We start from the raw sequence: 11613 nt of genomic DNA on the forward strand, positions 1-11613 counted from the left end.
GCAGGCGGAAGCGCGAACAGACGAGCAGCTGATGAGGAAGTCGCGTTCAAACTGAGTATTTTGTGACATTCAGTGACATTTTTAGTAGAGAATATAACTCTATAAATACACGTTGACTATTTTATGTGGAAATACCTTAAAATAGGAAGTTATGTTCGTGTCACAAGCTTGAAAATAAAATTGAGCTGTGTTTTTAAATCCCAACAGAGAACAAACCTACTTTTATCTGAAATATACCTTTAATATCCATCCATTCTGATAGATATCCCACCTGACAAGGTAGTTAAAATGAGTTCAACCTCACACATCTACAACAGCGAAATGTAACATACACATGAATGCAGAAAGGAAAGGGTATTAATCCAGAGACATCAAGGTGGATCTTGGGAGTTTTTTTAAGAGTATGATATTAGTACTTTACTGAAGTAATAGAGCTGAATACTTCTAATACTACAAACTGTGTGTTTCTTGCCTATAATGACCTCTAGTGTTGATATATTGCAACTAGACATACTACAAAATGAATGTATATTGTTAGAGCACTTCGAGTTCAACTGACAAATTATAATATGTTGTGATTCATTCATGGAAGAACTGAAATACACACATTAAGTCAGAGCACAGTTGGTGTTCTTGAATGAGAGGACAGACACAAATTAAGCTTTCAAGTGGTTTAATTCAGTGTTTTTTTTTTATTTTATTTATTCAGATTTTGTTAACAAATGTGGTCCTTAAACAGATTAGAAGGTACAAAATAATACACAACAAATATCAGCACAGGAGTGAAACATTTGCAGTTGAATAAGTGGGCGCATTGGCTGTTTCTCCACTGATTCTGCAGATACACATCCCGTCGAAGAATACTGGGATGTGGATGATAAAAGGACACATCTGACAGGTGAACAGGCTGAACTGAAGAAGTTTCTTCACAGTATTATAGCTGACCACAGTCGGCGATGACGACCTTCTTCGAAGTCTTGCCGTCACGAGAGCCCACTGCCTCTATTTTTTTGACGACATCCATGCCCTCCACAACACTGCCAAACACCACATGCTTCCCGTCGAGCCTGGAGAAGAGAGACAAATGTGTGAAACAAGCTGAAACTGTTGTTTAGGCCTTAATACAGCAGTGGACGGGTCAGAGTGAAGCTCACCAGGCAGTTTTAACCGTGCAGAGGAAGAACTGGGATCCGTTGGTGTTGGGCCCAGCATTAGCCATGGACAGTATGCCAGCTCCTGTGTGCTTCAGCTGGAAGTTCTCATCAGCAAACTTCTCCCCATAGATGGATTTTCCCCCAGTTCCATTACCCTTTGTAAAGTCTCCACCCTAAAAAAAAAAAAAAAAAAAACGAAAAAGGCTCAGGTGAGTCAGCAAATGTTGCAATGCAATCAAATATTAGCTTGGCTTGTGGAACTTATGAACACCAGGAAACAGGACAGGTGTCTTCGCTTCACTGTACCTGGCACATGAAGTCAGTGATGACGCGGTGAAAGCTGGAGCCCTTGTAGCCAAAACCTTTCTCTCCGGTGCACAGAGCACGGAAGTTTTCTGTAAAATAAAGACACCACAACATCATTAAATTCCCTTTCATCAACTTAAATATTATTACCAATTATTAGCACCAAGATTGCGCTCCAGCAAGAGTCACAAACTTATCTCTGGTTTTTCTGTGTTTTAGTGTTTGTTTTGTGGCTCTCTGCAGTTATTTGTGTCTGTGTTCATTCTGCATCTTGTTGAGCTTGTTTCTCAATCTCTAGCTATTAGGGGACACTTTGCAATTATTAAAAGTCTCTTTGTGGCTGTTCTTTGTCGTTCCAATTGTTACACATCTCTTTGTCATCATTTATTCTTTTGCCTCAAAACCTTTACCTGCTTCTGAAGTTGTCACACAGCTTTGCTCTTTTTACAAGTGGCTGCTGCTGTGAGGACGGGCAGGTTCTTCGTTAAATATTATAGCATTTGTAAAACCCACAACTCTTTGCTCCCTGCAACATGTATACTAGCTTGTGAAGAACTTTGTATATGAACTTCTATACATGGAAATCTATTGCTGCCACACAAGGAAGAGGAAAAAAAAATATTTCTCACATAAAAACATGATCATTTGTTAAATTTGAGTTCTACATCATGCTTGGGTCGACAAATAGTGAGATTGTGCTGTTATTGATCACTATTGAGGCGGATTTTAAAAACGCATGGGGCTATACCGTAGATTCATATAGATGAACTAGATCAAAGATGGAAAGATGGCGGCCATTCAAACAAATGAGTGCTGCATGCCCAGCGCATGCGCCGAAGACGTATTCTGGCTTCTGCGTTTACTTCCTGGTTATGCGTCTCGCTGACTGTGCGCAGTAGAGTTCCCACCCACTGGCCCCGCCCTTCTGGTCCCGTTAGGCCCATAGACTTCAGATGGTGGTGATATAACGGATTTTTTAAAAAATCGCTTTTCTCGGCTTATTCAAAAGTTTTACAAATAAAAATGGAACAACAATACATAACAAGCATTATCAACCTCGTTTGCTGCTCTTGATGTCTTGCCTGCATTTTTTTTTTTTTTAAACCTACGACGACCTCTTTTTATAATGGTGGTCAATGTGGAGGGGGAAAAAAAAAAAAAAAGGGTTTTCCGGCCGCATGGGAATTTTTCCTCTGCAGTACTGCGAGTGTCCATCAGGCCGAGCGGCCATCAGGCTGAGTGGCCTGGGCTTCACACGGAGGAAAGGATCCATTTACAGAATTTTCTTCTCTTTTAAAGATCACATACCTGCTGTCTTTGGGACCACATCTGCCCGGAGCTGCGAAACACAGACACATACGTCTTTGAGAATCACACAGATCGGTGCAGAAGACTCATGTCAAGGCACAGAAAAAAAAAAAAAAGAAAAAAAAAAAGCATTGTTGAATTGAACCGACACATGTTTAGTAAATAGTCAGATGTTTCTCTTACCTCCATTTCAATCCTCCCAGCTGGAGCGCCTCCAATAGTGATATCAAAGAAAACCCGAGGATTTGCCATTTTTTACAAACGGGCTTAATATGATTATAACGGAAAACGGCTCGTGAATGATTTCCTGGTTGTAGACACACGGTATCTATAAGTTCTGCGTTCAAGTGAGGCTGCGCGCCGGTGACGTAAAAGCAAACGACAGCCAATGGCAGCAACGTTCCTTTTGAAAGGCTTGAGAATGAGCCAATAGGAGTGGAGGCGGGAGGAGCCAAGATGGCGGATCGCGAGATGTCTCTGCGGCACGGCGGAGGCACAGATTTCTATAGAACAGGCGCACGAGCTGGTGTTCTGGACGTTATGTTCTAACGTGTTCAAGTCCAAATCACACAGAACATTTCGTGATCTTCACTGACATCTAGGTAGAGAATAAAACTCAGGTGGTACACGTTGTTGAAATACCTTAAAGTATGCCATTCTATTCTGTCAAAACCTTCAAAATAAAATGTTAAAAGTAAGGAAAAACCTACTTTTATGTGTGTTGTGTACTGTCAGTTCTGGTGGTCATTCAACATTCCACCTGACGTGCTATGAAAGCACATTTGCTGAGGGAAGGTACATTGATCCTTCAGTGAAGGTACAAATATCACAATTAAAAACTGCCTCTTTACAAGTTCAATTCCAGCATTCGGAATCCTGCTGAACAAAAGTACACAAGTTTAGACAATATTCACTCAGCGGCCATTTTCCTCTGACTTCTGGCCTAAATATAGGGAACCTGAAAACATGGTTATCATTTCACCACTTCCTAACTAATTGACAACTGAGAAAATGTTCCGTGTAAAGTGAAAACTGTGAAGAACATCTGGCCACTTATCGAGCTAAAATAACATTTCCTGACCTATTAGCTAACGCTAGCATCCAACCACTTCCTAGCTAGCGTTACCTTTTTGATTACATCTACTGTGCTTCCCTTCCATGCTTTAATAAATGTGTCCAAGATGTGTGTTGATACTTCAGAGTTATTTTATGCCTTCCTCTTATGTATCTTGTTATATTATCAAACAGGAATGTTAGCTATGAAACGGCTGAGGGCTAACGTTAGTTGTTCGCTCACCAAAGCTAATGGGTTATCAGACATGTTGCTTACCTTGAAATATGGCCCGATAGTCCCTCACATTTTGATATCCAATGTCTGTTCATTTGCTGAGCAGTTAGGAGGTGGTGAAATGACAATAAACAGATTTTCTAAGTTCAACTGTCTTTCTGACTTTTAACATTTGTAAGTTCGACACCTCTTGATATGTTTAAAGCGAACTCAGGACATCTCTGGCCGTGTCTGTGGCGACAAACCCAGGTATTTTAATCTGAAACATGAAGTTTATCTACCAAGTGTTTCTTGCGAGAACTGAAACAGACCATAACCACAGCATCGTCGTATAATACAACTGAAAATTTAATCCAAAAGACTGAAAACAGCTTCAAACTTTTCTGTAAAATAATTTAAACTGTTCCTACCTGTCTGAATCCAAGCCGGGTCTGATCCCGATAACAAGACAAAGAGGCAGGGATAGCAAAAGCAAAACATTTAGCGAAGACGAGCTACTTGCTAATCCCGCTCAAAAAGACAGCGCATGTCTTCCCCTGCTGGCCACTCGCTCTCTGCTGCCACCTGCTGCGTGACTCTAAAAGCTCAACGCAGTTCATGTACACCTTCAATACGTCAAATTTTACCAACGTAAGACAAGGTTGGAACTTTTTTTTACATTTTTAGTACAGATTAAATATTTTACACACTGAAGAACCCACTGCTTTTCTTTGTTTACATGTGGCGGACCCAGCCACCTTTATAGCTTTCAAGCCGAGAAAATGAATATTTCCCAGTCTGTATTATTATCTCATTAATATTGTCAATATTAAATCTGTTTGAATTTCTTCTCCAAAACTACAGTGTCCCTTTAATACAGAAACATAAGTTATGATAGGACAACACTGACAGGGAACATTTTACTGCACTGCATTTAACTTTTTGACACTTTAAGTACGTTTTGCTTTTTTGTTTTGAATGGGAAGTATTTTACCAGCGTGATATTAGTACTTTCACTGAATGAATGGATATGAATACTAATTCCACCACTGCACAAAGGTGTGACATTTAATACCTTGCCTATCTCTAGCAGTAAAATGAAGCATAATAAATTATATAATAAAGTAAAATTAAAACCACATTGTTGGAGCGCTTCATTTTGATCCAACCGACATTAATCAAATCTCAATGCTGTGATTAATCAATAGTCTGTGTTCTTGAATGAGATGACGCACACAAATTAAGCTTTCATGTGGTTTTATTTACACGATCACCATCATTTTATCCAGATTTTGTTAACAAATGTGGTCCTTAAACAACAGATTAGAAGGTACAAAATATTACACAACAAATATCAGCACAGGAGAGAGGACATTTTTACTGGAGAAAGTGGGATCATTGGGGTGTTTTTCTACGGATGCTGCAGATATAAACACGAAGATAATTTGCCTAAAATGGTGACTAAGTATTTTAATTACATGTACATTTTCATATCCAATCTTATAAGTTCAATAGTAATAGTCACATTTAATGCGAAACAGTTTTTCCATCCAATAAATGAATAAATATATACAAAGTTAAGGGGAACTTCTACTTAAACATATTGAGTTTTTCAAGTGTTATCATTCAAGTATTTCACATAAAAGATGCATTACAGATTCTGTTCACATCTAGTATTTTAATTTACTCGGCGTTGTAGAAAGATGTTGCATTAAATGTGACTGTTTAAAATTTAAGTAGCAGAAAATACACACACATTTAAAATACTTAAAGTCAGTGTTTTAGGCAATTTATGTTTCTGAGAGCACAGAGAGAACGAGGTGAACAGGCGGAACCGAAGGAGCTCCGACGCACTATTTCAGCTCTCCACAGTCGGCGATGACGACCTTGGCTTTTGGGGTGCCGCTCTTTGTGCCTTGCTTCTCTATCGCCTTGACAACATCAATGCCCTCCACGACTTTGCCAAACACCACGTGTTTCCCGTTCAGCCTGGAAAACAGAGAGCAGCCGATTAGTATGTGAGAGGAACATCGGAAACAAGACGAAACTGTTGATTAAACTTGGGAGTGAGAGTAAGAGTAAGAAGTGGAGCTCACCAGTCAGTTGAAGCCGTGCAGATGAAGAACTGGGACCCGTTGGTGTTGGGCCCGGCGTTCGCCATGGAGAGCGTGCCCATGCCCGAGTGCTTCAACTGGAAGTTCTCATCAGCAAACTTCTCCCCATAGATGGATTTGCCTCCGGTTCCGTTGTGGTTGGTAAAATCTCCACCCTAAACAGAAACAATCACACATACATCAGTTAGCTCAGGTTGATTCGGACACAAATCTGAAAACGGGACACATTTCTTTTCCTTCACTGTACCTGGCACATGAATTTAGGGATGAGACGGTGAAAGCTGGAGCCCTTGTAGCCAAAACCTTTCTCTCCGGTGCACAGAGCACGGAAGTTTTCTGTGAAATGTAACAGACACTAAATGCACTAAATCCAGATAAAATAGTGAAATAAATGATATGTTCATACCACCGGTAAGAAGCATGATTTATTCCTTCAGAGCAGGGGTCTAAAAACTCAAAACCACCCGAGGTCACTGACCAGGCGGCTGAATAATTCATTTTAGTTTGAGTTTTTTTGTGTTTCTTTGTCATTATTTGAATAATTTTCTGTCTTTTCTCACTCGTTTTTAGTGTTTCTATGGTCGTTTCTCGTCATGTTGAGTGTTTTTGAGGTTGTGTTTATGGTTGTTCTGTCTCTTTGTGTAGTTTGAATTCCCTTTCCAGTCATTTTCTGATTCTTTAAGGTTGATTCAAGTCTCTGTGTAGTTGTTTTGAGTCTGTTTTTGGTTCTTTCTGTCTCTTTGTGGTAGTTAGAAGTGTCTTCACAGTCATTGTTTGTGTCTTTGTGGTCATTTGTATCCTCTTTCACTCCCACCACAGCCGATTCACACTGACACTCATCTGATAACTATAATACAACAATAATACTACAGTACTACAGCCCATTCTCTGACCCCTTGAGGATCCCTCACATGTGGGGGCTGAATATAATTGTCTTGCGGCTTTGAATATGAAGTGCAGAAGCAGCAGAAACAGCATGAGGTACCTGAGCCACTACAGAAAACACTGTATGCACAAAAAAAAAGTATATAGGCCATTCTTTCTGCATCCGCTGAGTGTAAATGAGGTCATATAACTAACAATGGCTATGTGGGACAGAATCCCAGGCAGCTGGTGATGCATCCTGCAGGTTTTCTTGTTGATAGACATAAGAAGGTTGCAGGACAGAGAAGTGAGATATTACAGTCAACCACTACCGGCTGTAATAAGGTGGAAATGATCAATAAAGGACATTTCAAGCAAACAAATGTTCTCCTTCTTCTTCTTTATCATCATTAATCACAGCAGCTCCTTGTTTACACTCACTTTTATCTCCACAACTGGCTATTAAGGCTCTTTTGATCGATGCCTTCCAGCCTCGACCCATATTCAGAATAAACTCTCAGCGGAGGATTAATGGGGACGCATAGTTTCCTCAACCAAACATGAGTCCATTTTGGGAGTGTGGAAAAAAAAAAGAAACCCAGACCAGCAGCAGCAGCTCTGTAGTTGATGCTGAATGCACTGAACACACAAAGCTTCCTCCTCTTTTCTCTTTTTAACGCTTACCTACCTGCAGTCTTCGGGACCACGTCGGCCCGGAGCTGCAAAAACACACAGACGTTTAAATTAGTGTGGAGAAAACAGCAAAATGTCACAGCAAAATCAAATATCAATACAATTTTTGACCAAATACCTCGATATTGATATTAAACCAATACTGGTGCTTTCACAAAACATTCACACGATTAGATTTATGATCAATAATCATCAGTAACATTGGAACAAGTTTGGTGAGTGAAGAAAACTTAATGGATGCCGCATTTAAAAACAGGGAAACACAACACTTACGTCAGATCACCATCTATTTAAGATGATATGTAGACTCATATCATGATAAACAATTTACATACATATATATCACCCTGATTAATTAAAAACTAAACCTTTAGAAGAAAAGAAGGCTCAAGATTGACTTTTTGACACTTCTGTCATTTTTAACTCAGCTGATAAAATACACAAAGCTTTAAACTGCAACTTTAGTTTCAATATCAACTAATCTCACAATTATTTATTAATAATTTGGTCTGTAAAAGTGATTTTTATATTTTCCCAAACTCCATTTTGACCGATCTAACAGTCAAAAACACAAAATGAGTCAGTTCACTGTCACATGAGACAACATACAGCATCTCCTAGTGCAATGCTGAAATCAAAATATTGGTTTGCTTTGAATATTATCAGAGTAGTGGCTGATTTACTTTGGTAACACTTTATAATAATCCTCTTTTCAATATTTTACCTTTTAGAAGTGTGTTTTGTACAGTGATATTTATTCTATATACAGAGTTCAGAGGGTTACTCAATACACTGTTAAACCAGCTGTACGTGCTGGATTGTCTCCGGGGTGTCTTCCATGATGTTTCCTCCTCCTCCTCTTCTTCTTCTTCCTCCTCCTCCTCCTCCTCTTCTTCCTCCTCCTCCTCCTCTTCTTCTTCCTCCTCCTCCTCCTCCTGCTGCCTGACGTATTCACTTCATCCTCCATGGCTTGGAGCCATCTTCCCGGTGTACTCATGCATCTTAACTGATGGTGTCTTTGACGCTCACTGGTCGTCGGCCTCCCTCTTTCTGTTTCGCCTCTGGACTCTGGACTTGATGCGTCGTGAGCAGCTTCCTTGTCTTGACATCAGCTGCTTCTGTCTCCTTATCGATTATTATGCCGACAGGGTATCTGATGACGAGCAGGTCGCAGGTGTTGATGGCTCGAACCGTGTTCTCAGACTTCTCAGGACTTGGCTCATGATTTCCATTCACCCGCGGTATCCCAACGTCTTCTGGTAGCTCAACACCTTCTGTTATCCCGTTATTATATTCATATTTTCAAACTTTTCTTTGAGCTCTACACACTGAGGGAATTTCTAAGGGGGGAATTATCATGTACTTTGTGTCATATGTGTATGTGAAAGATCCTGTATGTATGTAAAATCCTTGATTTCATTAAACTTTATTTTGTTTTATCTGTCGTTGCACCTGGGTTGTATGGTTCTGTGTTTTGTGAAGCACCTCCTGACTTTGGTTTTGGAAAAGTTAATTATTATTATCATTATTATTATTATTATTATTATTATTATTATTATTATTATTATCATTATTATTATACGTTTGCAATAATTTCTTCTTTATGTTTCTATTTAATTAACTTCTATTTCATATTGCTTTATGTTGCTGTTTTTGAATGGTGAAAGTTTAGAGTGACCACCTAAATAATATTTATAGACAAACTACATTATCAGCCACTTTTGCACATCAGTTGCATTTTAACAATAAACAGCTGTTTTTAAAGGGCACTTTGCGGTTTTGGAGAATAAATTCCTACTCAGAATTGTAATATTAACAATATTAATGAGGTAGTATTTTTTTATGTGGAGAGAAATATTTATTTTTTTCCATAAATGAATAAACAAGCTGTTCTCAGGAGAAAATAAGGTCCCCAGAACACTGTTTGAAGCTAGATAGGTGGCAGGGTCCGCCACATGTAAACAAAGTAAAACAGAGTGAAATTCAGTCAGTTTGTTTAGTTTAAACACAAAATCTTTCTCTACTGATTAAAATGTATTCTACAAAACTCCAGAGTGCTCCTTTATGCTTTATGTTTGTTGACAGTGAAACAACTATTAACAAACATGTCATTAACTTTAAATAAACCATTTATTAATGGTTTTCTATCATTTTCCTCTTTAACTGTGTCAGTGAGAAGAGGCTCAGACCTGCCATCATCATCATCATCATCACCATCATCATCATCATCATCATCAGCTGCAGCAGCAGCAGTTGGGCGTTCCCCTCACAATAAAATCACTCTGCAGGATTTGCATTTAATACAGTGTCTCTTATCTGTATTTATGCACTTATTAACACAATATTAAGATATATTGACGATTACAGGCAAGGCTGGGTAGCAAAATGGAACCTAAATGCTGGAGGAGAAGTTGACGCACTTCATGTCTGTCAGAGCTGCAGGCCGTTTGCACCTCACACAGATGGATGTCAAACATAACCTCGCTACTGATTTTAATCCCTGAGAAAATGAAGTAAAGTGAGAAAAGTTAAGTGAATAGTCTGATGGTTTATCTTACCTCCATTATAATCCTGCCTGCGTTGACGCCATCGATAGTCACGTCAAAGAAAACTCGCGGGTTTGTCATGTTTATAAACGTGAGATGTGATTAAAAGATGCTAAAAATTGCACTTGACTGGAGCCCTGACGCCGCGTCAGACTCGCCCTGTCTGTTTAGGTCTCTATTTATATGGCTCGCGGCGGTGACGTAAGGCCCAGCCGACGGCCAATCACGGCTGCGCTCTTGTGAAAGGCCCGAGAACGGGCCAATAGGGGCGGAGATGGGCGGGGTTTAACGCGATGTGGATTTCGGTTGGTGAGATGTCTCCACGGCAACCCGGCCGGGCGGAGCGGCGGGAGAACCGACGGTTAAACAACGAATTCAGGACACCGGTGTTGAAAACAAGCGCACCCAGAGAGTCGTGCGCCGTTTAGCTACCATTCAGTGGAGGGGAAAGGGTGAGTTCGATTAATTCATCTGGAAAAACACAAAGTTTTTTTTGTCAAAAGCTTGAAAATAAACTAAAGAATTAGTCTATTTTGATAGACAGACCCTGTATCAGTATGAAATGATCAACTACAAGTTAAATCCTGTTTAAGATAAGTATTAACAGTAAATATACTGGAAATATTAACAGTGTTGGATTCTATAGTCCTGAAATCAGATGCACTTCCGGTTCCCTCCTCTCTAATTAAATGGGTATTTTGAATAGATTTGCAGTTAAATGCCTGAGAGGTCATCAAATGATTTGGATTGGGAGGTGAGAGAAGAAAAAAAAAAGTGCTAATACATGAACATCGACTTATTTTCTGGACTTTTGGAGGATTTAATCTCTGGAACCCAACCAGTAAAGTAAAGGAAAAGTTCACCTTAGAAATAAAAATGTTGTCTTTATCTATTAACCTCCATGTCAAAGTCAGGTGAAGTGTCATAGCCCACAAAACATTTATGGAGCTTCACAGCAAAATAGCGTTGCAGCATTCTCCTAAACAACTGAAGTAGCTGGAGACTTGTTTTAAAAATGCAAAAAAAAAAAGCAACTGGCTCCGTAAAGCTCGTCCATTATGGCCACTTCAGCATCTAGAATCGTTAGGTGCCCATTAACGAAATCACTCAGATTATTTATTCTTCATCTGTCCCTTTTTATCAGGCATATTCTTGAGTAGAAGTGGCTATATTATCGAGAGTGGTGTCAAAACATGCTGCTTTTCCAGTTTTATCCATTGAATGACGTATACAGACTTTCATCACTTGTTGGTATATAGAGTTATTTCCTCTCACACAGGTGCAGAACACACATACTCGATGGTTGTAGTTTTTATAGCTGACTGTGCCGCAAGAATGAACAACACAGAAAGAAAAGAAAG

The 11613-nt window shown here is 39.5% G+C and overlaps 2 protein-coding genes across 2 annotated transcripts; both read right to left on the reverse strand.

Moving 5' to 3' along the window:
- Positions 1 to 656: 656 nt before the first annotated feature.
- On the reverse strand, positions 657 to 3131 carry LOC119030632 (peptidyl-prolyl cis-trans isomerase-like). Its single transcript, XM_037118400.1, has 5 exons — positions 2952 to 3131; positions 2769 to 2799; positions 1461 to 1549; positions 1155 to 1327; positions 657 to 1067 (listed from the first exon to the last, which is right to left on the reverse strand). The coding sequence occupies exons 1-5, from the start codon at positions 3018 to 3020 to the stop codon at positions 935 to 937; spliced, it is 495 nt and encodes a 164-aa protein (XP_036974295.1). The 5' UTR covers positions 3021 to 3131; the 3' UTR covers positions 657 to 934.
- Positions 3132 to 5275: 2144 nt separating this feature from the next.
- LOC119030631 (peptidyl-prolyl cis-trans isomerase-like) lies at positions 5276 to 10429 on the reverse strand. The gene is made up of 5 exons (XM_037118399.1): positions 10265 to 10429; positions 7702 to 7732; positions 6397 to 6485; positions 6132 to 6304; positions 5276 to 6024 (listed from the first exon to the last, which is right to left on the reverse strand). The coding sequence occupies exons 1-5, from the start codon at positions 10331 to 10333 to the stop codon at positions 5889 to 5891; spliced, it is 498 nt and encodes a 165-aa protein (XP_036974294.1). The 5' UTR covers positions 10334 to 10429; the 3' UTR covers positions 5276 to 5888.
- Between the last annotated feature and the right edge of the window lie 1184 nt (positions 10430 to 11613).

Source organism: Acanthopagrus latus, chromosome 12 (genome assembly GCF_904848185.1).
Source record: "Acanthopagrus latus isolate v.2019 chromosome 12, fAcaLat1.1, whole genome shotgun sequence".
Taxonomy (NCBI): Eukaryota; Metazoa; Chordata; class Actinopteri; order Spariformes; family Sparidae; genus Acanthopagrus; species Acanthopagrus latus.